Source organism: Heptranchias perlo, chromosome 1 (assembly GCF_035084215.1).
Source record: "Heptranchias perlo isolate sHepPer1 chromosome 1, sHepPer1.hap1, whole genome shotgun sequence".
Lineage (NCBI taxonomy): Eukaryota > Metazoa > Chordata > Chondrichthyes > Hexanchiformes > Hexanchidae > Heptranchias > Heptranchias perlo.
The window spans coordinates 174,726,190-174,753,710 of NC_090325.1; the positions used below are offsets into that span (position 1 = coordinate 174,726,190).

Genomic DNA, 27,521 nt, shown 5'->3' on the forward strand with positions numbered 1-27,521 from the left:
TCTCATTCTTCTCAACTCTAGTCTAGTCTAGAGGCCGAGTCGACCCAATCTCTCCTCATACGACAGTCTTGCCGAATGATTTGATTATTTGAACCAATTGTTAAGTGCTTTCACCCTGCTCACCTTAAAGACACAGTCAGCTCGTTAACGAGTGATAATGGGGGGGGGGTGGTGTCATGTAAACTGTATCCGATGGAACGGTTTATAATTAAAAAGGTCATCTAACAGACTGCTCCCTGTGTTTAGCTGGTTTTGCAACCTCTTCGACTCTTCACATTTCCCCAGATTGACAGCCCTGGTTCAGCCTGGTTGATGAATGACCACGTGACACGGCTGAGTGGCAGGCGGAATCCCCGCCCACTGAATCGATTGCTCGGGTCTGCACACTGCGCCGGCGGCGGATCCTTGTGCCGGTTGAAGGCTCGAGCTGGAACCGTTGAGTTTGTTTTCACTTTTTAAAAAAAAATAAAATGTCGGCGTCTCGCGCTCTCCTGAGGTCGGTCAGTGTTTGTCGAGGTGAGGAACACATGAGGCGGGGCCCGGGCGGGGGTGAAGGCGGGGACATGTGGCGGTGCGGCCCCCCACCCCCGAGGTGACATTGTCATTGGAGAGTGGTCGGGCCCTGGTCTAGGCCCGCGTCAGTCTGTGCGAATGTAAACTTCTCGGGTACGGCTTGCCTCACCTCCCAACCCCGGGACAAGACCACCTAATCTAGGCTGGCTCCCCACTGTATTGTCACAGGGTATTGACGATGAGGGAAGTCATTCGGCCCGTCTTCGTTCGTTCATCCATAAATACCCTAAGGTTTCCCACTTTCTTCTCTTCCCCCCCCCCCCCCTCCATTGCAAAATAACATTGGTTCTTCAGTAATCCCACGGTTTTTGTCTCCACTCCTCTATCTGGGTGTCTGTCCCATGTATTATTTTTTTTGTACAACTTCCTGATATTGGTCCTAAATTTGCCCTTTACTAGTGTCAACCTGTGTCCCCTTGTCCCACGCTTGCGATTTGATTCAATTTCCAGTCTTGTCTTTTCCATACCTTTTTATATTTTGTAAGATCACCTCTGTGATAACTTCCAAAGGGGAGATGGGGAGACTTTTTTTTAAGACAGGGAGTTGTTACGATCTGGAATGCACTGCCTGAAAGGGTGGTGGAAACAGATTCAATAGTAACTTTCAAAAGGGAATTGGATATATATTTGAAACTGAACTCCTGCTCCTATGTTCTTATGATTCTTTTCTGAAGTACTTCCTCAAGTCTGCCACAAAAGAACACAGCACCCCCATTCTCCCCACAAACTGCCAATTCTGTTTAAGGTCTGCTATAAGCCCACTCTTCCATATTTAAATAGGATCGAAGGGGTGTGATATATATTCCACTTCAGTTATTAATGTTGCAATGATAGTACAGAATTTCTACCTGCTTTGGTGTCGTGTAATAATTTTGGTGGCACAGGGCAGTTTACATTGTTAGGTTACTGCTGATTTTCAAGCTGAGTTTGGCAAAATGTGTGCTATCAGCCAAATAAAACATATCTTCTGGAATTAAGTTGAATGCTGGAAATTCATTCTTTCCAATGTCAAAATGTTGCTGAGAACCATGAGATAGGAGTTTCTTCTGAGAAGTGGATTTATGTTTAACAGTTGAGATGCAAAGGCAAGGGTAACATTTTTTTAAACTTGCTCCAGCCCCCAAAATATAGTGAGACAAATCTGGGGATGAATATAGTGCTCATGGGATAAAATGCAGGCCCACAATTTTGGTTTGGCTAGTTAAAGGAACATTGTCTTAATGAATATATATTCAGCATACCACTTTTTATGAAGTTAGGAGAGGGTTGAGGAGCATGAGGGACTGCATGTCATATCTTGATGACAGCATGAGTAAGTGACATGATGCTTTACAGTGTGATTTGGTTATCACATTGTATATGAACGGGTGGATGAAAATATTTACCAACCATATTTCAAGATGACAGAGCTGCTTTCAGGGGCTTTGATGCTTAGGTGAAACATTTTTTACCATGTTTTGTTCACAGACAGTTGATGCGATAACTATTTCAGCGCAAAATACTTATGGCCACTTTGTGATGTGTGAGCACGGCCTGGGAACAGCCATCCCTCGCGTTCGCACCTCTCCACAGTGATACAGCTGAGACAGTAATTCAACGGAGTGGAAAACTGAACCTCACATCCCACTATGTCTCTGATATATAGAAAAATCTGATAAACTGACAAAGACTAGTGGACTGTTGGGCAGTTTGCAAGCTCAAGCAGCAGATTGCTTCACACATACACAGGAAATCTTGAGATTGGGTTCCAACACTGCCTGTCATTTAATTTTCCTTGTTATCAGAGTGATCTATACCCCGCGAATAAAGATTCGAAACCCAGGAGTCAGATTAACTTGACATACATTTATTCAAAAGCACACGAGTAATACAAGCAAGTTATATATCTACACACTCACCTGTAGGAGACTCTTCGGGGGCTAGGAGCTCATCAGTCAAAGTTTTCCTAACGCTGAGTTCACCTGATTTTCATCACATATTTATACCTTTCTTGAAACGCATCAGTTGAAATTGTTTCTTTAACTGCAACTGTCACTCATGTTGACTCGGCAGATGTCACTTGACTTGTTTCAGCACAAAACTCTGAGCTGTGGGGCCCCAATGCTTTATCTATACTGGTCCTCAAGGCTGCTGAATCATTCCACACTTATTATATGTAGTGCACTTCACACTAACTGTCCTTATTCTGTTTATCTCAGCCTTGTTGATTCTAGTCATGATGTGGAGATGCCGGTGATGGACTGGGGTTGACAATTGTAAACAATTTTACAACACCAAGTTATAGTCCAGCAATTTTATTTTAAATTCACAAGCTTTCGGAGATTTTCTCCTTCCTCAGGCAAATGTTTGCCTGAGGAAGGAGAAAATTTTATTTTAAATTCACAAGCTTTCGGAGATTTTCTCCTTCCTCAGGCAAACATTTGCCTGAGGAAGGAGAAAATCTCCGAAAGCTTGTGAATTTAAAATAAAATTGCTGGACTATAACTTGGTGTTGTAAAATTGTTTACAATTGTTGATTCTAATTCTCCATACCACTCTGCATGCAAACCCTTTGTTTCTTCACATTATGTGCTAACTATCCCATCGTGCTTTTATGCTAATACTAAGCTATTTAGCCTGTCGTGGTACACTATCCTACATGCTGGACTTGTTTTGTTAGTTCTCAGATGGACTTGACTTCATGAAAGCAATACAATTCCATCCCTAGGGCAAAATAACTGAGACATCATTAATAGAATCACATCAAACAGCCTAGTGTACTGATTAAAAATATCAGATTGGAATTTGTATTTTTGCCATGTTTTATCCTTTATTTAAGTGTGGTTTATGCTGGTCTGAATAATTCCAGAGTTGAAGCAACATTGCATTGCAAAGATGATTTTATTCTAACTACTTTAAAGAGAAAACTTTTTAAGAGAGATGGTAAGAAGAAATAGAAATATGCTTAAAACATTAACAATGAGCCACATTAAAACCTGACTTTTCCCCACAAATAACATTGTCACACTTTTGAGTGCAGTGCAGCTTCAAAAAGAATCTTTACTTGTGTGCTTCTTGTTTCCATATGTACTTTAGTAGCCATCAGGCCCATATACATCTGCAAGTGAAACAACCAAAAAAGATTGTTTGGCACAAGGCTATCAAAGCTCCATATTAGTTCATATCTCCTTGAACCATTTCCATGACTTGTGAGCTATCCAGTCACTTTCACTTACAGAGCATAAATTAATATACGTCCTGGCCAGCTGCGGAATATTTTAAAAAGTGAGGACCAAAAATATTCTTTTTAAGCTTCATTTAAGAACATAAAAACATAAGAAATAGGAGCAGGAGTAGGCCAAACAGCTTGAGCCTTCTCCACCATTCAATAAAATCATGGCTGATCTTCGACCACAACTCCACTTTCTTGCCTGATCCCCATATCCCTTGATTTCGAGTCCAAAAATCTATCTATCTCAGCCTTGAACATATTCAATGACTCAGCATCCACAGCCCTCTGGGGTAGAGAATTCCAAAGATTCACAACCCTCTGAAGAAATTCCTCCTCATCTCAGTCTTAAATGGCCGACCCCTTATCCTGAGACTCTGCCCCCTAGTTCTAGACTCTCCAGCCATGGGAAACAACCTCAGCATCTACCCTGTCAAGCCCCCTCAGAATCTTGTATATTTCAATGAGATCACCTCTCACTCTTCTAAACTCCAGAGAGTATCGGCCCATTCTACTCAATCTCTCCTCATAGGACAACCCTCTCATCCCAGGAATCAATCTAATGAAATTTCATTGCACCGCCTCAAAGGCAAGTATATCCTTGCTTAGATAAGGAGACCAAAACTGTACACAGTACTCCAGGTGAGGTCTCACCAAAGCACTGTACAATTGCAGTAAGAGTTCCTTACTCTTGTACTCCAACCCCCTTGCAATAAAGGCCAACATACCATTTGCCTTCCTTATTGCTTGCTGTACCTGCATGCTAACTTTTTGTGTTTCTTGTATGAGGACACCCAAATCTCTCTCAACACCAACATTTAATAGTTTCTCATAATTTAAAAAATATTCTGTTATTCTATTCTTCCTACAAAAGTGAATAACCTCACATTTCCCCACATTATACTCTATCTGCCACCTTCTTGCCCACTCACCTAACCTGTCTATATCCCTCTGCCACCCACATATTTCTTCCCCTGCCACCCATTTATTGCTCTCCTGAAGTTATTGAATCATGTTGAGCTATGATTTCACAAACCTTTTTCCAGTTATGTTTTTCTTGTGATACCAGTCAGTCTATTCAATCTTGGAGGCCATTGTAGCCAAGACTGATCATGCCCAATGTCTGCACATGTACACTTTCCAGCAAGGGTCACTTGATAGCAGTCGAAGTTGGGAAAATGGCAAACTTTGTTTTCCCCTAGCCCAGATGGATGCAAAAGATATTATTGGGAAAAACATTGTAGGCTTGGGTAAAACATTGCCATATAGCCACAGAATTTTTCATGTTTGCACAATTTTTATATATCAACATTTTTGCTTGTATTTTTGCAGTTGCATTGTAAAATTATGTAATTACATGCAAAAAAAATGTATTAATTAGTTTTTTTCCTGAATTTCTGCCCAGAATACACAATAAGCACCGAAGGAGCTCAAGTATAATTTTGGAAGAGCTCTATTTCTTTGTAAATGAACAGAAAGTTGCACTGGGAATGGTTTGGCTATTTAATAAGCAAGCATGTTTTCTGCTTTCAGTGCTGACTCGTTCTGCTTTCACTGCAAGAAAACCTGACTACACGAATCCCAATTGGCTGAGAGTCGGTCTAGCATTTGGAAGCACGGTAGCATTATGGGCTCTGGTAAGTAGTTCTGTGAAAACATCTGAAGAAAAAAACACAGGGTCAACAACGTTGGAACTTCGCCTTTGCGTAATAGCCTGAATAATGTGTTAAACTCAAAAGTAAACAGATGGCATTACAATTGTGTGGCAAGTTGGGAAAAATATTTTCCAGCTTGTGAGACAAGCAGAACTTGTCAATAGCCCTTTTGGAAAAAAAATTGACCAACTTTTTTATTTGTTGATTTTCACACATTTTCTCCTCTCTCACACCCAATATTTTTACACATAAATCTAGAAGTTCTCACTTTTTGTTTCAGTGATTTATGCCGTTGTCAAACTGAGATTATTACAGTCAGAAACACAGTACTGCCGGCCAACTGTAATTTTACATAATGTAAACAAGACTGTTCAGTTCTTTTCAAATGAAGCTGGGTAATGTCTGTTCATTCCCATGTTCAAGTTGACTAGACTTTTTGGCTGGGGTTTGTCTGTTGCTCCCACAATTATATATTGTTTAATTCATATCTTTCACCTCCTTCCTTTACCATTCATTTTTATAGTGTATTACAGTAATATTCACTGTCCTGTATGTATTATTGGGTACAAAGTTGAAATTGTTCTATTCCTCACCTTGATTTTTTTTAAAAAATACAAATTATCTTATTTGAACAGCTAGCGGATATATTTAAGGATATAATCCTATCAAATGATTCAGGTGATTTAAACTGATGACAAGGCCTGAAGAATTAATCATTGTAACCTAAACTCCCGCTTGAGGCTGTAGACTTAATGTTACTCCCGGCTATCCGTTATTCTATGTAGTACCTAACAGTAAATATGTTAGTTCAAATGAGTTGTTAATTTGTTCTGAAATTAACTTATATAATAATTAGGAGTATGCTAATGACTGTAACACTGACTCAGATTTATCTTTTCTATTATTTTTGCTTGTTGAGGTGAGGAATGACAAAGCTGGAGAATGGAACAACTTTAGCTTTGTACCTAATAACATTCATCTTCCGATGGTACATTTTTCCACCAGCCTTCTTCTGTTTACAGGTGGGCAATCTTTTCCATAAGCAGCTCGTGCCACTAATGAATCCAAACCTGTGTCTTTATTTAACAATTAACCACAAATTGCAGTAAATTGCTTACTGTAGAATACATGGTTGCCTGGTCACCAGGGAATGTGGAAAATACCACATCGCTAGACCACTGTGTACAGGTTAAAACTATTTGCTTAGATTTATTTATGGGTAAAATAACACACAAACAAAAATATAGGCGAGATAAATGCAGCATAGTAATTAGACTTACATTATATATAGCTGGATTCCTTGGTTAAAAAGACAGCAGCCAAAGTTCTTGCAGCTCCTCTCAGCAAGTTCTCGGAAACACACAACCACTGATAATATATACTATTTGATTCAGGCTTTCTCAACTTGTATTTTTTCAAAAAGGGTGGTTTCCCTAAGTAACTTTAGTCTTTCTTGGTGGAATTTGCACATTATGCATGCCATGAATGAGATAACGTGCCACAGGATTAACAATTATCCTTTTATTATGGTGTAATGCACCAGAGGCCACATGCGATTCACAACACATGGACGTGGGGACTCCAAAAGTTGCTTAATACCATACTATCAGACTATTATGTTTAAAACTAATAGATTTATTTACAAATAAAATAATGGCACAGAAGCAGAGCAAGTTACTGATTGCACACATACTTATAAAATAATATAGACTGACTTGTCCACAGGAATTTCAAATCTTTTTCAAAACTTACACAGTAATGATCTGTAAGTTGGAGAAAAGCTAGTCTTTGATATACAAACATCAGATTGTGAAGTCTATGATTGAGGTGATATTCCTGCAGAGTCCAGCTGTCACTTTAGACACATCAAAAAAATGTTGAGGCAAGACTGCAATATATATTTCTAGCTCACCAGAACTCTAAATAAAAACCAGTCAATCAATCAAATTCTGGTAGAAGATACATGCATTTCATATTAATCAGCAGTACTACACATTGCCTGTAAGCTCACACTCTTAGACACCTGTCAGCAATCAAAATCATACATTTGATTGGAATCTACAAATAAAAGATGCACACTCCTTTAAAGAATCAGTAATTTGATTTAGCTCAAGTCTGAAAGCCCCTGGGGCATGGTTCAAATACCATTGTGGTTCTCATACTACCAACACAGTATGGTCCCCTTAGACATACTGCTGATTGATGCTAATTTAAAAAAAAAACATTTACCCTGTCTTTCTAAAGTTATATAAAAATAAAATTTCCTGTTTTGACATATGATGAAGCTCTGTTTCTGTCACACACACGTAAGATGATTCTTATGGAACTTTATTGCCCCTTTCATGCAAATAGAAGACTGAAGACCACAGAGAAGTCTCTCTATCATAAAGGTGTCTTTACCTCTTTAAAGATTGTCTTTAACAAACGGAATCCAAGCAGACTCTCATCACAGTAAACAGCGAGTTAATGATCTAGGAATCCTGTCTGCTCTCAGTAGTAGTCATTTCCTCCCAGCAAGACTGGTTTTTATTCTCCAGTAATTGAGGAAATTACATTTTTAAACAGCAATCCCTTAGATGAATTCACAAAAGTAACCCTATGGATGATCCCATGTAAACAGACAATGGGCTGTGTTCTGGCTAGACAATTGTGGATATAAAACAACTACAAAAAATACATTTAGGTCAGACCCTCGCATTGAATAAATTGATGCTGGCTGATCGCATATAACCAGCTACATGCACTAGACTAGCTTTGCTACAGAGAAAGGGAACTTTCATACACACATCCCAACTGTTTGAAATCATTTTTAGTTTAGATATACTCCTGTTATATAAGATGGTGACCAGCATTGTGATATACTACAAAGAGGGATTACTGCTCAGCTGATTTTTTTTTTAACAGGACTATTGATAGTCTAACATTTTTACTGTTAGGACAAAAATATAGAAATATTATTTAGGATCACTGCAGCCTGCACCATTATCTGACCTGCCAATTTGAATTGTCCTGCATTTAGTATTTACTGTCAAGTTTTCTCATCTCTTTCTCTTCTCTTCCCCCACCCCCATGTATGCCCTGCATAAGATAAGAAACTCATTATGCAAAGCAGCACTACCGTAAGACACCACAATGTCATGTATATGCTCCCTCCCCACGGTATATTCAGTGACTCGTGCTAGGGTATAGTTCCACACACACCCAGTGGCCATCGTTCATGTGTAAGTATTGGAAAGAGGAGGGGGGGTGTTAGCTAAACTGAGCCCAATCTTAATCTCACCTCTGCACACTTTCCAGCAAGAGTTACTGGACAGTGAGCTGGAAACCCACCTGATTTCTTTCCCAACTCTCCTGACCCAGAGATCTAAAAACTAATGTATCTGAGATGGCAGTATTTACTATTTTTGTTTGAGGTGCTGATGTTTCTTTTTCCTATTTCAGGTGTAATTTTTTTCTTTCTCTTTTTCTCTCTGTCCACCTCCTTCTTTAAAAGCTGTAATTCACAGAGAGTTGTAACTCATGGTCCTATGGGCAGCAACCCTGTCCAGCAGGGACTACTGGATAGTGATAAGAAATGGGAATCTGCCTTTCTTTTTCCCTCTCTAGTCCAGGAGCATTGAAGCAAATTATACTGCCCTAGCAGAGCTTGACTAACCATACAGACCAGAGTTTGAAGCTGGAACCTTTCTGCTCCATGTGCCTCAGTGTCATATCATGTGGTGCATTTACTCAGAGTCACCTGGGGAGTTTGTGATCTAAACTGACAGCTGAAAGTGCAATTGGGTGTTTACAGAAAGTAAAGCTTGTTTATGGCACCCTATAACTGCTGGTTTATTAATTTGTGGATGATACATACATATATAAAATGTATTACAGGTAGACTTTTGTGTTTGTTGTGCATTCATTCTGTTAAATGTTCAGCTCTTCAAGCAGCATGATGATGATGTCCAAGAATACAACAAACATCATGGAATCCAGTAACTAATCAGCTGTCAATCTATGTAAGGTGAGTACAAATGTTTCATGTGTTATTAATTATGTTTATAATTAGAATATTACAGCAAAGAATTTGCTACATATTGTCATTGTTTAAGAAATTGCTCAAAGATATCTTTTATTTGAGGAAGTCATGATCAAACTGTACAATGCACTGACAGACCGTACCTTGAGTACTGTGTCCAGTTCTGATTGCTGAGAAATCAGGAAGGCATTCAAGTGCTGGAGAAGAGCCACAAGACTGATTCCTAATGTCAGGGATCTGAGTTATGAGGATAGGCTGGGAAGGAGGTGATCCCCTAGAGGTATGCAAGATAATTAGGGAAAATGTAATTCTGGAATACGACTATCAATTTAATTGAGAGGAGGTTAAGGGGACACAGCTTCAAACTAATAAAAGGTAGCTTTAGGACTGATGTCAGGAAGTTCTTCAAAGGATGGACTTCCAGATAGTATAAAGGAGGCAAAAATGCTGGAATCACTTAATAATTGGTTAGATGCAGCAGTGCGGGACTGCATGGTCTTTCCGTTCCCCAGCCACAGATTCCACCCCCCCTCCCTGGCTGTTGTCTCAGGCTGAACCAGATTGTTTGCAACCTCTGTGTCCTACTTGACCCTGAGCTGAGTTTCCAACCCCATAGCCTCGCCATCACCTAGAACGCCTACCTCCATCTCTGTAATATCGCCCATCTCTTCCCCTGCCTCAGCTCATCTGCTGGAACCCTCATCCATGCTTTTGTTACCTCCAGACTCAACTATACCAACGGTCTCCTGGCCAGCCTCCTATCTTCCACCCTCCATAAACTTAAGCGCATCAAAAACTCAGCTGACTGTTTCCTAACTTGTACCAAGTTCCGTTCAACCATCACCCCTGTGCTCGCTGACCTTACGTTGGCTCCTGGTCCCTGTACACCTCCATTTTAAAATTAACATCTTTGTGTTCAAATCCCTCCATGGCCTCGCCCCTCCCTACCTCTGTGACCTCCTCCAGCCCTATAACACTCCGCGATTTCTGCGCTCCTCCAATTCTGTTTGCTTGTCCATCTTCCACTTCCTCACTCCATCATTGGCACTCCATCAGCTGTCTAGGCCCTAAGCTCTAGAATTCACCCCCCACCCGCCCCCCTCCAAAAATCTCTCCACCCCTCTCTCCTTTAAGACCCTCCTTAAAACCTACCTCTTTGACAAGCTTTTGGTCACCTGTCCTAATCATAGAATCATTGAAAGGTTATAGTACGTAAGGAGGCCATTCGGCCCATTGAGTCCATGCCGGCTCTATGCAAGAGCAATCCAGCTAGTCCCTCTCCCCCGCCCTATCCCTGTAGCTCTGCACATTTTTTCCTTTCAAGTACTTATCCAGTTCCCTTTTGAAGGCCAAGATTGAAGCTGCCTCCACCACCTCCTTGGGCAGTGCATTCCAGATCCTAACCATTCGCTGTGTAAAAAAGTTTTTCTTCACCTTTGGTTCTTTTGCCAATCACCTTATATCTATGTCCTCTAGTTCTTGATCCTTCCGCCATTGGGAACAGTTTCTCTCTATCTACTCTGTCTAGACCCTTCATGATTTTGAATACCTCTATCAAATCTCCTTGCAACCGTCTCTGTTCCAAGGAGAACAACCCCAGCTTCTCCAGTCTATCCACATAACTAAAGCCCCTCATCCCTGGAATCATTCTAGTAAATCTCTTCTGCACCCTCTCTAAGGCCTTCACATCTTTCCTCAAGTACGCTGCCCAGAACTGGATACAATACTCCAGTTGTGGTTGAACCAGTGTTTTATAAAAGTTCATCACGACTTCCATACTTTTGTACTCTATGCCTCTATTTATAAAGCCCAGGATCCCGTTTGCTTTTTTAACAGCTTTCTCAACCTGCCCTGCCACCTTCAATAATTTGTGCACATATACTCCCAGGTCTCTCTGTTCCTCTATCCGTTTTAGAGTTGTGGCCTCTAGTTTATATTGCCTCTCCTTGTTCTTCCTACCAAAATGCATCACTTTGCATTTTTCTGTGTTAAATTTTATCTGCCATGTGTCCACCCATGCCACCAGCCTGTCTATATCCTCTTGAAGTCTATCTCTATCCTCCTCACTGTTTACTACCCTTCCAAGTTTTGTGTCATCTGCAAATTTTGAAATTGTGCCCTGTACACCCAAGTCCAAGTCATTAATATATATCAAGAAAAGCAGTGGTCCAAGCACCGACCCCTGGGGAACACCACTGTACACCTCCCTCCAGTCTGAAAAACAACTGTTCACCACTACTCTCTGTTTCCTGCCACTTAGCCAATTCTGTATCCCTGTTGCTACTGCCCCCTTTATTCCATGGGCCACAATCTTGATGATAAGCCTATCATGTGGCACTTTATCAAACGCTTTTTGTAAGTCTATATACACCACATCAACTGCATTGCCCTCATCTACCCTCTTTGTTACCTTAACCGAAAACTCTTATCAGGTTTGTTAAACACGATTTGCGTTTAACAAATCCACGCTGGCTTTCCCTAATCAATCCACACTCATCCAAGTGACTGTTAATTCTGTCCCGGATTATCGTTTCTGAAAGTTTCCCCACCACTGAGGTTAAACTGACTGGCCTATAGTTGCTCTGTGTATCCTTACACCTTTTTTTGAACAAAGGTGTGACATTTATAGTATTAATCAGAAAATAGTCGGGGCATGTAATAAGGGAACAGCTATAATTATGGGGGATTTTAACTATCATATTAACTGGACAAATCAAATTGGGCAGGGCAACCTTGAGGAAGAGTTTATTGAGTGTATTAGGGATGGATTTCTTGAGCAGTATGTAACTGATCCTACAAGGGGGCAGGCAACCTTGGACCTGGTCCTGTGTAATGAGCCAGGATTAATTAATAATGTCCTAGTTAAAGATCCCCTTGGAATGAGTGACCATAACATGGTTACATTCCATATCCAATTAGAGGGTGAGAAGGTTGGTTCTCAAACAAGCGTACTGAGCTTGAATAAAGGAGACTATGATGGTATGAGAGCGGAATTGATCAAAGTGGACTGGGAAAATAGATTAAAGGGTAAGACAGTACATGAGCAGTGGTGTTCATTTAAGGAGTTATTTTACAACTTTCAAAAAATATATATTCCACTGAGGAAAAAAGGGTGTAAAAGAAATGACAGCCATCCGTGGCTAAGTAAAGAAATTAAGGATAGTATCTGACTAAAAACAAGGACATAAGGTAGCCAAACTTAGTGGGAGGATAGAAGATTGGGAAGTCTTCAAAAGACAGCAAAAAGTAACTAAAGGATTGATTAAGAAAGGGAAGATAGATTATGAAAATAAATTAGCAAAAAATATAAAAACAGATAGCAAGAGATTCTATAGTTATATAAAAAGAAAAAGGGTGGCTAATGCAAATGTAGGTCCCTTAGAGGATGAGACCGGGAAATTAATGGTGGGAAACATGGAGATGGCAAAAATGCTGAACAAATATTTTGTTTCAGTCTTTACGGTAGAGGACACTAAGAATATCCCAACACTGGACAAACAGGGGGCTCTAGCGGGGGGAGGAGCTAAATACGATTAAAATCACTAAGGAATTGGTACTCAGTAAATTAATGGGACTCAAGGCGGATAAATCCCCTGGACCTGATGGCTTACATCCGAGGGTCTTGAGGGAAGTGGCAGTAGGGATTGTGGATGCTTTGGTAATAATTTTCCAAAATTCTCTGGACTCGGCAAAGGTCCCGGCAGATTGGAAAACTGCTAATGTAACACCCTTATTTAAAAAGGGTAGTAGGCAGAAGGCTGGAAATTATAGACCAGTTAGCCTAACATCTGTGGTGGGTAAAATTTTGGAGTCTATTATCAAGGAGACAGTAGCGGAACATTTGGATAAACATAATTTAATAGGACAAAGTCAGCATGGCTTTACAAAGGGGAAGTCATGTCTGACAAATTTGCTTGAGTTCTTTGAGGACATAACGTACAGGGTGGATAAAGGGGAACCAGTGGACGTAGTGTATTTAGACCTCCAGAAGGCATTCGACAAGGTGCCACATAAAAGATTATTGCTCAAGATAAAGAATCACTGGATTGGGGGTAATATTCTGGCATGGGTGGAGGATTGGTTATCTAACAGGAAGCAGAGAGTTGGGATAAATGGTTCATTCTCGGACTGGCAACCAGTATCCAGTGGTGTTCCGCAGGGGTCGGTGCTGGGTCCCCAACTCTTCACAATTTATATTAACGATTTGGAGGAGGGGACCGAGTGTAACATATCAAAGTTTGCAGATGTGCAGATGATACAAAGATGGGAGGGAAAGTAGAGAGTGAGGAGGACATAAAAAATCCTACAAGGGGATATAGACAGGTTGGGTGAGTGAGCGGAGATTTGGCAGATGTAGTACAATATTGGAAAATGTGAGGTTATGCACTTTGGCAGGAAAAATCAAAGAGCAAGTTATTATCTCGATGGCAAGAGACTGGAAAGTACTGCAGTACAAAGGGATCTTGGGGTCCTAGTGCAAGAAAATCAAAAAGTTAGTTTGCAGGTGCAGCAGGTGATCAAGAAGGCCAATGGAATGTTGGCGCTTATTGCTAGGGGGATAGAGTTTAAAAACAGAGAGGTATTGCTGCAATTATATAAGGTATTGGTGAGACCGCACCTGGAATACTGCATACAGTTTTGGCGTCCATACTTAAGAAAAGACATACTTGCTCTCGAGGCAGTACAAAGAAGGTTCACTCGGTTAATCCCGGGGATGAGGGGGCGGACATATGAGAGGTTGAGTAGATTGGGACTCTACTCATTGGAGTTCAGAAGAATGAGAGGCGATCTTATTGAAACATATAAGATTGTGAAGGGGCTTGATCGGGTGGATGCGGTAAGGATGTTCCCAAGGATGGGTGAAACTAGAACTAGGGGGCATAATCTTAGAATAAGGGGCTGCTCCTTCAAAACTGAGATGAGGGGAAACTTCTTCACTCAGAGGGTGGTGGGTCTGTGGAATTTGCTGCCCCAGGAAGCTGTGGAAGCTACATCATTGAATAAATTTAAAACAGAAATAGACAGTTTCCTAGAAGTAAAGGGAATTAGGGGTTACGGGGAGCGGGCAGGAAATTGGACATGAATTTAGATTTGAGGTTAGGATCAGATCAGCCATGATCTTATTAAATGGCGGAGCAGGCTCGAAGGGCCGATTGGCCTACTCCTGCTCCTATTTCTTATGTTCTTATTTGCAATTCTCCAGTCCTCTGGCACCACCCCTGTATCTAAGGATGATTGGAAGATTATGGCCAGTACCTCTGCAATTTCTACCCTTAATTCCCTCAGCAACCTAGGATGCATCCCATCTGGACTGGGTGACTTATCTACTTCAAGTACAGCTAGCTTTTCTAGTGCCTCTTCTTTATCAATTTTTAGCCCATCCAGTATCTCAACTATATCTTCCTTTACTGAGACTCTGGCAGCATCTTCTTCTTTGATAAAGACAGATGCAAAGTACTGGTTTAGTACCTCGGCCAGCCCCTCTGCATCCATGAGTAGTTCTCCTTTATGGTCCCTGATCGGCCCCACCCCTCCTCTTACTACCTGTTTACTGTTTACATGCCTGTAGAAGACTTTTGGATTCCCTTTTATGTTGGCTGCCAGTCTATTCTCATACTCCGTCTTTGCCCGTCTTATTTCCTTTTTCACTTTCCCTCTGAAGTTTCTATATTCTGCCTGGTTCTCACTTGCATTATCAACCTGAGATCTGTCATATGCCCCTTTTTTCCGTTTCATCTTACTCATTGTCTCTTTTGTCATCCATGGAGCTCTGGCTTTAGTTGCCCTACCTTTCTGCCTTTTGGGAATGTGCCTAGACTGTACCCGAACCATCTCCTCTTTAAAGGCTGCCCATTGTTCAATTACAGCTTTGCCTGCCAATCTTTGATTCCAATTTACCTGGGCCAGATCTGTTCTCATCCCACTGAAATTGGCCCTCTTCCAATTGATAATTTATACTTTAGAGTGGTCCATATCCTTTTCCATAACTATTTTAAACCTAATGTCTCTTTCTTTGGCTCAGTGTCAATTTTTGTCTTATTACGCTCCTGTGAAGCACCTTGGGATGTTTTACTATGTTAAAGACACTATACAAATGCAAGATGTTGTTGGATGAATTGAGACAGACCCAATGGCCGCCTTCATCCTCATTCACAGTATTTTGTGAATATCCTGGCCCTGTTTTTTTCCTCCTTTGGCCCAATTTTCTCCTTTGGCCCAATTTTCTCCTGAAGAATGTGACTTATGTTGGATTATAGCTGTGTGCCAGAAGTCCTCCAGTACCTTGCCTATGGGGTCATGATTGAGTCTGGATAATGAATGTTGGTAGGCTATTTACCATGGGACAAGAGCAAAACCTAATCTTGTCCTTGTTTAAAATATGCACAATCATTAACTCCCCCCCCCCCCCCACTGTTTTAGTTTGATATTGCACAGAAAGGCTTTAATGTCTCTGACTGTCTTACAATGAACCACAAAATAGAGGTGATTTCCCTGAGAACTTAATGCAGAACAGGGATGGGACCTGGGACTTTGTTGGCTGATATAGGTCAATACTAGACCACGTGGTCATTTACCCACTGGGTCCTTGGGAGAAGAGTTCTTTTTTTTAAAAAAGGCTACATTATAAACTGCTTTTTTTCTCTCTGCAGTTTATAGAAATAATTATTTGAAGGAATGCACGTGGTAGAACAGAGACTGGTAGAACATGATATGAAGCTGCAGGAGGACGAAACTATCCAACAAACAGAACAGCTTGGATTGATGTTTGTGATTCTTTTGACTTGTCATTAATAAAAACAGATTTATTCTAGAATAAATGAAGAGAAAAGGTCTGTGTTTGTTTGTCCTATTCCTCACAAAATGTCAACATTGTAAGAACTATTATGAAAATTGTGGAAGGAGCCATCTGTTGTTAAATGAAATGTTCCTGTGGTAAATAATAAATATAAGGGGAGATCTCATTCACTGATCATTTTTATAATTTAAACCTATTTTGTAGGTACATGTTGCCCTTGGGCTCCTAATATTTTTTCTTCTCCATTTTGTAATTTTTCCCCCATAATTCTTAATCTCCTTCCTCTCCCCTACATGATGCACATTGCACAATCAAGCAGGGAAGGTGACCTGTTTGCATTTTGTTCCCAATATGAACTGGCTGCTGCCATGTCTTTTTAAAATTTAAATTCCTTGTTCCAAGCGAACCTGGCTGAAATCAGGGACTCTTATATGAGTTGAGCTGACATTATACAACTTTGTGCTGCAGCATCTCCAGTACACTCCTCCTGGGTTTCCAGGCAGAAAATGATAATACATTTGTCAAGCATCATGTATTTTATCTCTTCTAATACCTCGCTCAATTGGACATTCTTCACGTCTGAGACAAGACAGTGGAGATAATTTTCAACAGTGTCACCTGGACACTAACCGAGCAGAGCGGAACCCACCCTATATACATCCCGTTGATCAATGGGCGGGATCTTCTCTGCCAGGTTAGTGTCTAGACAGCAAAGTTGAAAATTGCCACCAGTGAGTAGTGGCAGGGTATTTAATACAGGATGATAGCGAAGCCCAATACGGCCCTCGTCTGCCGCCTACACATGCACATCTTCAGACAGGAATCACTGGATAATGATCAGGAGTGGTAACCCTGATCAGTTTTCTCACGCATCATCCTTAACCCAAGCAGACTGAGATCACTTTTGGTGCTTGTAATGGCACCCTGGCTGACTTAGGAGTTAAAATCAGATTAAGTCAAACCAGGGATTTATTCTGGAGGTACAGTTTACTTTATCCTGCTGTACTGTACCTAATCTGGAATTGCTTGAAAAATGTTCTATTTCTTACTGTAAGGATGACAAAAATTCACAAAAAAATCTTGAAAATGCAAAAAGACTTGAATGGGTCTATTTACACTATACTTCATAGTGGGATATGATTTTGTGGTTGTTAGCAGCCTTTGGTTACCTTACCCAAATGGCTACTAATGTGTGAATCTGGATGGTGAGTTGTGGTGAACTATTTTACCACGGAGGGTACCAAAAGTAAGCCCAATCCCATCATCCTGTGACGCCCACACCATGTCTGATCTTTCCTCTTGTTAGGCAAGGGGCGCAGACCAACTGTAGCACCACTACCATTACCATAGTCCAGATTACCTGACTCAACACAAACCAGAGGATTTTCTTATGCCTCAGTGCCCTGAGTGGTGCATTTATCCGCTTAGCCTTTAAGAGACACTAGCAGGATTTCAAAAAATTCTTTATACTTGGATCTTGGAGATCAGTTGTTACTGGGGGAACATGCCAGCCTCTTTTTTCCCTCTTGGAAGCAGGACTTGACATGGTTTCAGGCCTCTAGGTTTAAATGTTGTATTGTACATTTTAAAACTGAATCTGCTATATCCATAAGATTTTAGTTCAAACTGAGAATAATTGTAGCTGAAGCTCCTCTTTATCTCAAGCTTCTTCATTTGTCTTGCGGGTCATATTGTACAATCTTTTTCCTTTTAACAAAAAAAATTTCCCCCTTCCAATTTTCCCCCCCTCATCTCATGCAAGTGCTATATTGTGTAGAGGATTGGACCTATGAGTGCTGGCAGCCTCTGGTACTTTGCCCAAGTGGTCATTCTTCACATGAGCCAATACGGTGAATGTCAACAGGTTATTTGGCTGTGGACATCACAGCTGAATCTGATCCTACTGTTACCTGATGTCCATACACCTGCACATTCCAGCAGGAGTGACTGGCTGATTTTTTCTTCTAGCTATGAGGTACTGAGGCCAGTTACAGCATTCTGACCGCTACCTTACCTGAGATCAACTAACAGCACAGACCTGGGATTTTCTTCATATACGTAGCTCATTTCCAAGCCATTTAACGAAGTGAACAATCTATTCCAAGTCATGGGCTGTCCCAGTGAGATCATTTTAGGGTCAAATTCTAAAGACGTAGATCAAAGAAGCCATCTCATTTATTGTAACTTAAGTGTTCTAGGTTTATGTTTTTCATGATTTTTTTTTTAAAACTTCATTTTTTTCCCATATGTTTACAGACATGTTTTGGAAAACACATTTTGATTGCTGGGTCCTTGGAGAAGAAATTGAGTTTGTTGGTATGGCTTTACATACACTGAGACCAATGCATGTTAAAGTGACCATTTAGTTTACTTGGTTTTGATTCCTGTGGTGTGGTTCCTGATTAGATTAACTGGTGACTTTGCTTATGCTAAATGTGACCCATCAGGATAAAATTAGTACATTGTGTTAGCAGTTATTGTGGTGTAGATTTTTTTTTACATTGTCTTTAGCTGTCCTAATGTAAATTAATGATGTGACATGGTGCTGAGGAAGACAAATCAGAAAGATCTCAAGTTTGATCCTAGAGTTGCTACCCTTTGGCAAGTCAAAAAACTGATTGGGGGATTGTGACTATGGCTTCAGTTTTCTTTGCTGCTGATGCAATTATTTGAATAGCTTAATAATTAATGCTTCACATCATAAGACACAAGCACTAGTGGAAAAAAAATGACTTCTATTTCAGAAAAGCAGACTAGAAATGTTAGTTGACTTTGTATAAATTCCCAGACAGTTCATGCAAAAAAAAGGATGGGTATTAAGTTAGCTGAGCCTGAGTGGGGGGGGGGGGCGGCGGCGGGGAGTGGGGGAGGGGGGGGCGGGGAGTGGGGGAGGGGGTGCTCAGTATTCCTGACCTCAGTATTCCTGACCTCAGTATTCGTGGGGTAGGGAGAGCAAACTTCAATCAAGGTTCCTACTCCCCATTGCTACTGCTTTTTGATTCCTGCTGGCTGTATATGCGGATCTTGAGTGACAACACGATTGGGCTTGGCTGTGATGCCTCTTCCCGAGGGTCAGATAACCTGCCACTTTCACACAAGAATAACCACCCAGGCAGGGTGTCCAAACTACGGTGAATCCCGTGCCCCCACCCCCACCCCCCCTGAAGTCTGGCCCTTGAAGCTAAGGTAGCTCAGTCCTATTTGTGCTTATTTTCTTATTATCTGGTTTGTCCTGTTTGAATTTTGTGAGCCTGGGAGGTATGGACTGGGTTGTTCTTAGTGCTGTTAATGGGTAAATTCTAAATCAAACTACCAAGATTTGCCAGTATCAGCAACTTGAGATATATACAAATTAATGGGAACAAGCTTGATGTTGCCACAAAGCTCCATGGTACAGACGTTTGCAGCCAATGAAGACAAAAACATGGACATTAATGCCCTAGAATGGACCACATGGCCTCCTTCTGTGCGGTACCCTTCTCTGATTCTATAGGAACTATATCCCAGAGTGAGTCAGTGCCTTCAGGAAAAAAAGAGGTAAGGTAAGAAAATCAGGAGGCAAAATTTATGTTAGAAACCGGTGATATTAACGTGCATCGTGGATTCAGCGGCACACAAAAAATTGCCAAATTTCCAATAATGTACACACACTGAAGCTGCAGCTTAGGAAAGCTGCTGATTTTTTTTGGGTTGTTTAATAATTATTCAGGCTTTTTTTTAATACTGTAACCACACAACAGGAGCGACCTCTAGGCCATGCTGCCTGCATACTTTACGCTTGCGGTCGACGTGACGCTGTGAGTGATTGGATCAGGCGGGAGAGACGGGATCGCTGCTGAAGTTCCGACAGAGCCGAGTGCTGCAGATATCCTCCGCACCATTACTTACCGCAATTGACTCGCAGTGTCAAGCGGACACAATGTATCTCTGCAGGGCCGCCTGGCACAACCTGGTGCCCTTGGCCAGGACCTCGTCCTCCTCGCGATTAATCCGGGATGTGTACAGAAATGGTGAGTCCTGCATTTAGGGGCGCAGGTGCTTCTCTTGAGTCATTTGAATCCTTAGATTTCTTTTAAAAGAATAAAATAATTATACAATAAAGGAGCTGTCAAGAGTCCCAGAGAGGCTCAGTCATTGCTACTGAACCACACGCAGGGATTTGGTTTTAAGTAAAATAAATAATATAATTGTATCATAACAATCGTGTAAAATATAAGCACGTCAACGATTTGTGATGGACGATTATGTTTTAAAGGAGCAGAAGGTGTTTTGCTTTTGGGAGGAAGGGGCGCAGACATTAATCCGTCCGTTGGGTCAGTAAAGCTGCAATGAACTCACTGCCCTACAAAAAGAGACCCCAAGGTCACACGCTCCATTCCAAAGGCTGATCCTTATTCACAACACGGAATGCCTTTTGGAGAAATATTGACGCAGACGGGTTTTAATATCCGCTGCGGGTTTTATGTAAGAGCAGATGCAATTGGTTCCACACGCAGTCGTGTGTGTGATTTTTTTTGGCTTGTTATGAAACAGTTCAGCCCCAAGCGCTGCGCGATGCTGTGCTGAGTCAGCGTTAGACCAGAAAGGAACGCATTACCCACCCCTCCCCTAATAAGCGCTTTTAAAATCTGTATACATCGGCAGTAAAAGGTTGATCTCAAATTTTGCGTGAAGGATTATAATTTTGTTATCTCATCCGGGCGTCTAGAAATTGATCAGATTGTCATTCCTGTAGGGCTTGAATGAATGAATGTTCCTGTAAGTTTATTGTTTGGTCCAGCGAATGTTTGGTTAATGATAAAATGAAGAGAGGTAAATAAATAGACTGTCCAGATCGTTTCTTGTTCATACATTGTGTGTATTCTAAAGAGAGAGACTTCGTATGCGAGATGCTGTTGCTCCCTCTCCCTCTGAATACGGGGGCAGGGTTGCCAGAATTTAAAATACGTTTGTCGTCCAAAGTCAGCAAGCCCAAAAGTAGCCCAATATGATCTTGCCTAACTAGTTCAAAAGAAGAACTGGGGCTGCAGATGTGTTCAACAAAACAAGAAAGGCCGGGAATTTCCTGCCTATTTGCACTCTGAGTCGTGCGCAATCTGGGCGCAAATCAAATGCGCAGCCTAAAAGATGATAGAATTTTGGGCATAAGGGAGTTACGCGGGTAAGTACAATGCGCCCAAATCTCCTCGTCGTTTTATGATCGTCTATAGGTCCCTCTGGCCGAACGCATCCCCACCCATAATAATGGCCTCGCCCCCAAGTTGCACAGCCTTATACGCTGGTTTTCTGTTTCCACTCTTCAAATTACGACCAGATTTTTAGGCGCAGCAGGGAACAAAGTCATTTTTCTGGTATTTTATTGCAGTCTTCTGAACATTTAAAAAAAATTATCCTCACTGAGACCTGAACTCTATTTTCTGTTTCTTTGAATGGATTTTTATGTCATATTAAAAATTGAAAAGCTTCCCTGCAGGTTCTTAAATATGCTGTGCCTAGTGTGCACGAATGATGTTGAATGAGTTGGGACTTTAATTTTCATATTTAAAAAAGAAATATATGTTGTGAGTTCGGCACTTTCCTTGGAGCCCAATTTACGCCAATTTACGCCCACTTTACATTTGGGCATATTCTAATGAGATTGCCGGGAAATTTGAGCGTAACTTGACATTGGCAGAATAGGCACGAGAATGGGTGTATTTTTGGGTCTAACCTGCGGGTTGCGCCCACGGAGGAAACTCCAGGCCAAGTAGTGTTAATATTGATGAATAAAAGGTTTCTACCAAAAAAGCTGCATGATTTCAAACATATATTTTAAATTTAGCTGTGTTGGGATCATTTTTTTTAAAGAACATCATCCTTTTTAGAGATTATTTGCTAAAGGGCTCAACTTGTGAACACCACACATTCAAATGCACCTCTTCAGCACCAAAGTCTTTCGTGCATTCAGTGAAGTTACAAAGGTTATCAACTTTCTGGAACTGCAACTGAAATATTGTTCAGAATTAAAAAGAAAACTGGATTGCCTCTTAAAGGATTGATAGAGCCCAGTCCCATATGTTTGGCCGACTGAAATATTTTAACCATGCTGGTTCCTAATAGAAACAAAGGAACAGGAATAGGCCATTTAGTCCCTCAAGCCTGTTCCGCCATTCATTGAGATCATGGCTGATCTGTGAGCTAACTCCATATACCCGCCTTAGCCCCATATTCCTTAATACCTTTGGTTAACAAAAATCTATCAATCTCAGATTTAAAATTAACAATTGAACTAGCATCAACTGCCAATGGTGGAAGAGAGTTCCAAACTTCTACCACCCTTTGCGTGTAGAAGTGTTTCCTAACTCCACTCCTGAAAGTCCTGGCTCTAATTTTTAGGCTATGTCCCCTAGTCCCAGACTTCCCAATCAGCGAAAATAGTTTCTCTCTATCTACCCTATTAGTTCCCCTTAATATCTTGAAAACTTGGATCAAATCGCCCCTTAATCTTCTAAATTCCAGGGACTTCAACGCTAGTTTGTGTAATCTCGCCTTGTATTTAACCCTTGGAGTCCAGGTATTATTCTACAAAGATGGGAGGGAAAGTAGAGAGTGAGGAGGACATAAAAAACCTACAAGGGGATATAGACAGGCTGGGTGAGTGGGCGGAGATTTGGCAGATGCAATACAATATTGGAAAATGTGAGGTTATGCACTTTGGCAGAAAAAATCGGAGAGCAAGTTATTATCTTAATGGCGAGAAACTGGAAAGTACTGCAGTACAAAGGGATCTGGGGGTCCTAGTGCAAGAAAATCAAAAGGTTAGTTTGCAGGTGCAGCAGGTGATCAAGAAGGCCAACGGAATGTTGGGTTTTATTGCTAAGGGGATAGAATATAAAAACAGGGAGGTATTGCTGCAGTTATATAAGGTATTGGTGAGACCGCACCTGGAATACTGCATACAGTTTTGGTGTCCATACTTAAGAAAAGACATACTTGCTCTCGAGGCAGTACAAAGAAGGTTCACTTGGTTAATCCCGGGGATGAGGGGGTGGACATATGAGGAGAGGTTGAGTAGATTGGGACTCTACTCATTGGAGTTCAGAAGAATGAGAGGCGATCTTATTGAAACATATAAGATTGTGAAGGGGCTTGATCGGGTGGATGCGGTAAGGATGTTCCCAAGGATGGGTGAAACTAGAACTAGGGGGCATAATCTTAGAATAAGGGGCTGCTCTTTCAAAACTGAGATGAGGAGAAACTTCTTCACTCAGAGGGTGGTGGGTCTGTGGAATTTGCTGCCCCAGGAAGCTGTGGAAGCTACATCATTAAATAAATTTAAAACAGAAATCGACAGTTTCCTAGAAGTAAAGGGAATTAGGGGTTACGGGGAGCGGGCAGGAAATTGGACATGAATTTAGATTTGAGGTTAGGATCAGATCAGCCATGATCTTATTGAATGGCGGAGCAGGCTCGAGGGGCCGATTGGCCTACTCCTGCTCCTATTTCTTATGTTCTTATGTTCTTAAATCAACGCTGCATTTAGCTAGGCATTTAAGAGTGAAATCAGGAAGCACTTTTTCACAAAAGGGTAGTGGAAATTTGGAACTGGCCCCCAAAAGGCTGTGTATACTGGGTCAATTGAAATTTTCAAGACTGAGAATGATAGATTTTTGTTAGGTAAGGGTGTCAAGGGATATGGAGCAAAGGTGGGTAAATGGAGTTGAGGTACATATCAGCCATGATTTCATAGAATGGCGGATGCGCTTGAGGGGCTGAACGGCCTGCTCCTGTACCAATGTTCTCATTCGTGTGCAACAAGTTTGACTTTTGTGCCTATGATCTTTTTAAAAAATACCTACCATTTTCCAATAAAATAAGAATTGTTGCCACAGTCAATAATCCTCTCAAGTTGCCGCCCATCCTTGCTCTGACTTGTGCCTATGCTCAGGTCAGGACACTAGGTTCTGTGCTTTATTACAAGGTATTGTATTTTTCTTGGAGACCTGAGGTGTTCCTCAGTGCTCCGTGTTCTTGGCTTTTTGTGTCTAAGCTTTTACCAACCTCCAGTTTATATATCTGCTGCAGAATAAAGATAACAACTACCAGCAGAAGGATCCAGTGCTTGTAAAGGAGTTAGTGTTATATACTCCCTCTCACCAACCACATACCAGGATTTTCAACAGAGATGTCAACCTTTAACTATTGAATTCAGTGAGAGAGCCTTACCAAAACCTGCCAGGGGTCAGGACTTTGCACAAGGGCCCAACGGTGTTTAGGTGCAGAGCCCCAATAGGGGTTCATGCAAAAAGACCCTGGCTGCTTTTGGATTTTAAGTGTTTTGGAGGCAAAAGAAAGGACTTACATTTATATGGAGCCTTTCACGACCTCAGGATGTCCCAAGGCGTTTTACAGCTGGATTGGACTGCGCTCGCCTGGTTCCATTCTTTCTATCCAGCCGTAGCCAGAGAATCACCTGCAATGGCTTCGCTTCCCACTCCTGCACCGTTACGTCTGGAGTCCCCCAAGGATCTATCCTTGGCACTCTCCTAGTTCTCATCTACATGCTGCCTCTCGGTGACATCACCCGAAAACACAATGTCAGGTTCCACATGTATGGTGACAACACCCAGCTCTACCTCATCACCACCTCTCTCTACTCCTCCACTGTCTCTGGTTTGTCACGCTGCTTGTCCGACATCCAGTATTGGATGAACAGAAATTTCCTCCAACTAAATATTGGGAAGACCAAAGCTATTGCCTTCGGTCCCCATCACAAACTACATTCCCTAGCCACTGACTCCATCCCTCTCCCTGCCCACGGTCTGAGGCTGAACCAGACTATTCACAACTTTGGCTGCCTATTTGACCCTGAAATGAGCTTCCGACCACATGTGCACTCCATCACTAAGACTGCCTACTTCCATCTCCGTAACATTGCTCGTCTCTGCCCCTGCCTCAGCTCATTTGTTATTGAAACCCTCATCCATGCTTTTGTTACCTCTAGACTTGACTATTCCAATGCTCTCCTGGCTGGCCTCCCATCTTCCACCCTCCATAAACTTGAGCTCATCCAAAACTCTGCTGCCCGTATCCTAACTCGTACTAAGTCCCATTCACCCCTGTGCGCACTGACCTATATTGGCTCCCGGTCTGCCACTTCTCGATTCTGAAATTCTCATCCTTATTTCCAAATCCCTCCATGGCCTTGCTCCTCCCTATCCCTGTAACCTCCTTCAGCCCTACAACCCTCCGAGATCTCTGTGCTTCTCCAATTCTGGCCTCTTGCACGTTCCTAAGCTCTGGAATTCCCACCCTAAACCTTTCTGCCTCTCTACCTCGCTCTCGTCCTTTAAGATGCTCCTTAAAACCTACTTCTTTAACCAAGCTTTTGGTCACCTGTCCTAATATCTCCTTAAATGGCACGGTGTCAAATTTTGTTTGGTAATCGCTCCTGTGAAGCGCGTTTGCACGTTTTACTATGTTAAAGGCGCTATATAAATGCAAGTTGCTGTTGTAATGTAGGAAAATGGCTTTCCTAGACTACACACCCTAATTTGAAAATCATTAAATAAAAAGCTCTTTAAAAATGTTTAAAAAGCAAAAGTGTAAGAAATTAACTTGATTACATACCAGTCTTAAAAAAATAAGATCAGTGAATCAATACAAACATCAAATGGCTTTCAATACTTCAATTCCATTTAACAGGAAACTTTAAGGGCAGCTAGTATGTCCGAAAGACATTTCAGACATTTATTTTGCATTAGCTAAATAAATCGGCAATGCTCAGTAAAAAGATATTTTTGTTTAAAGCAAATCAATCTTGGAGCAATAAATCACGCTGCTGCCAGGTCATCAGAACTGTTTTGGTTCAGTCTAAATGGCAGCAGTGATCAAAGCGACGTTAATCCAGCAAATTCTATATCGCCATTGATTTTATGTGGAGGGGGCAGAGCTATGATAATTAAATTCTCACTGTTTTGATGAAGTTCAGGGCGGAGCAGCGCAGATGATCCCAGGAAACTTTGACGTAAATAATGGCCTGCGTCACTCATACCATAATTTCCTGAAAATAGTAATGGCGTGCAGCCTAGATATGGTGCAAGTTTCTAGCAAATTTGCAGCCCAATATCTGTTTGCAGCTTCCTTTGCTCTAAAGAGTTAGTTATACTTCCTATTTTGGTATTATCTGCAAATTTCAACACCACTCCCTCTCGGCCTATATCAAACCATTGATATACACAGTGAATGAAGTCGTCCCAGAACTGAACCCTGTGGGACACCATTACCCTTTCCAACCACTTTGAAAAACTGGCCTTAGCTCCTACTCTCTGGTTTCTTCCTTTTAAAGAATGTTTAATCCAGTTTGCTGTCCTCGCCCTAATTCCATACCCCTTAATCTTCTTTAGTAATCTTCTGTATGGTACCTTGTCAATGGCTTTGCTAAAATCATGTACACTACATCCAATGCATTCCTCCAACCTTCCATATCTGTTATCTCTTCCAAGAATTCTGTGAGGTTTTTTAAGCATGGTCATCCCTTTTGAAATCTATGCAGGCTACATCTAACTATTTTCTTTGTATCCAGGTTTGCAGTAATTTCATCCTTAAAGACTAAAATTTCTCCCACCACAGATGTTAAGCTAACTGTAATTACTGGGATTGGCTCTGTCTCCCTTTTAAATAATGGGTACTACATTGGTCACTCTCCAGTCCTCTGGCACACATCCACACTCACAAGAGCTCTGAAATATAATTTCTAGGGCCTCATCTCTCTCAAGATTCTAGGATGCTTTGTCTTCCTTTAATTTATCTAAAATGTTACATTTATCCATTGTATTATCACTCACCTCACTCTCAATCACTTCAGGATTTACCGATTGGAGATACCTCGCCAATATCCTTCTCTTTAGTACTTATTAAATACTGATATACTTGTAAAATACTTTACTGTTCCCTTTGATGTTTTTTGACATTTTTTTCTTATATTCCCTCTTAGATCGCTCTTAACCTCTTTTCTCATTTTCTTTAGTTTTTTCTCCATTATTATTATTCTATTGTCCCCATTTTCTTCAATTATAATTAGTTTCTAATCTCTTTATTTATCCATGGCATCCTAAAACTATGAGCAGTTTCCTTTTTTAATGGAATGTACTTATTCTGTACCTCGGCAATCTATTACTAACTACTAAATTCCCGTCCGTTAGCCCAGCAGCGATGATGGGGCCGAATGAATTCACTCCACTGTTATTGGTTCTAAACGAGCTCGGCTGCTTCAGTCATGCGTATCCC

The 27,521-nt window shown here is 41.3% G+C and overlaps 2 protein-coding genes across 2 annotated transcripts in view; both read left to right on the forward strand.

Annotated features, from left to right (window-relative positions):
• Positions 1–362: 362 nt before the first annotated feature.
• On the forward strand, positions 363–16,275 carry ndufc1 (NADH:ubiquinone oxidoreductase subunit C1). Its single transcript, XM_067972314.1, has 4 exons — positions 363–516; positions 5,315–5,418; positions 9,358–9,442; positions 16,108–16,275. Exons 1-3 carry the CDS (start codon positions 471–473, stop codon positions 9,415–9,417), a joined length of 210 nt encoding a protein of 69 aa, XP_067828415.1. The 5' UTR covers positions 363–470; the 3' UTR covers positions 9,418–9,442; positions 16,108–16,275.
• Positions 16,276–20,024: 3,749 nt separating this feature from the next.
• mgarpa (mitochondria localized glutamic acid rich protein a) overlaps positions 20,025–27,521 on the forward strand; it is a 43,750-nt gene continuing 36,253 nt past the window's right edge. The window contains exon 1 of the mRNA XM_067994089.1: positions 20,025–20,263. Coding sequence (XP_067850190.1) covers positions 20,173–20,263 — 91 coding nt within the window. The 5' untranslated portion in view covers positions 20,025–20,172. The remainder of the gene's footprint in view (positions 20,264–27,521) is intronic.

What these genes read in the sequence shown, in the direction of transcription:
- ndufc1 (XM_067972314.1), top strand. Translation starts at nt 471, where the DNA reads ATGTCGGCGTCTCGCGCTCTCCTGAGGTCGGTCAGTGTTTGTCGAG. An exon ending in GTCGGTCAGTGTTTGTCGAG is followed by an intron (nt 517 to 5,314) that starts GTGAGGAACACA and finishes TTCTGCTTTCAG; the next exon opens with TGCTGACTCGTTCTGCTTTC. An exon ending in CGGTAGCATTATGGGCTCTG is followed by an intron (nt 5,419 to 9,357) that starts GTAAGTAGTTCT and finishes TTAAATGTTCAG; the next exon opens with CTCTTCAAGCAGCATGATGA.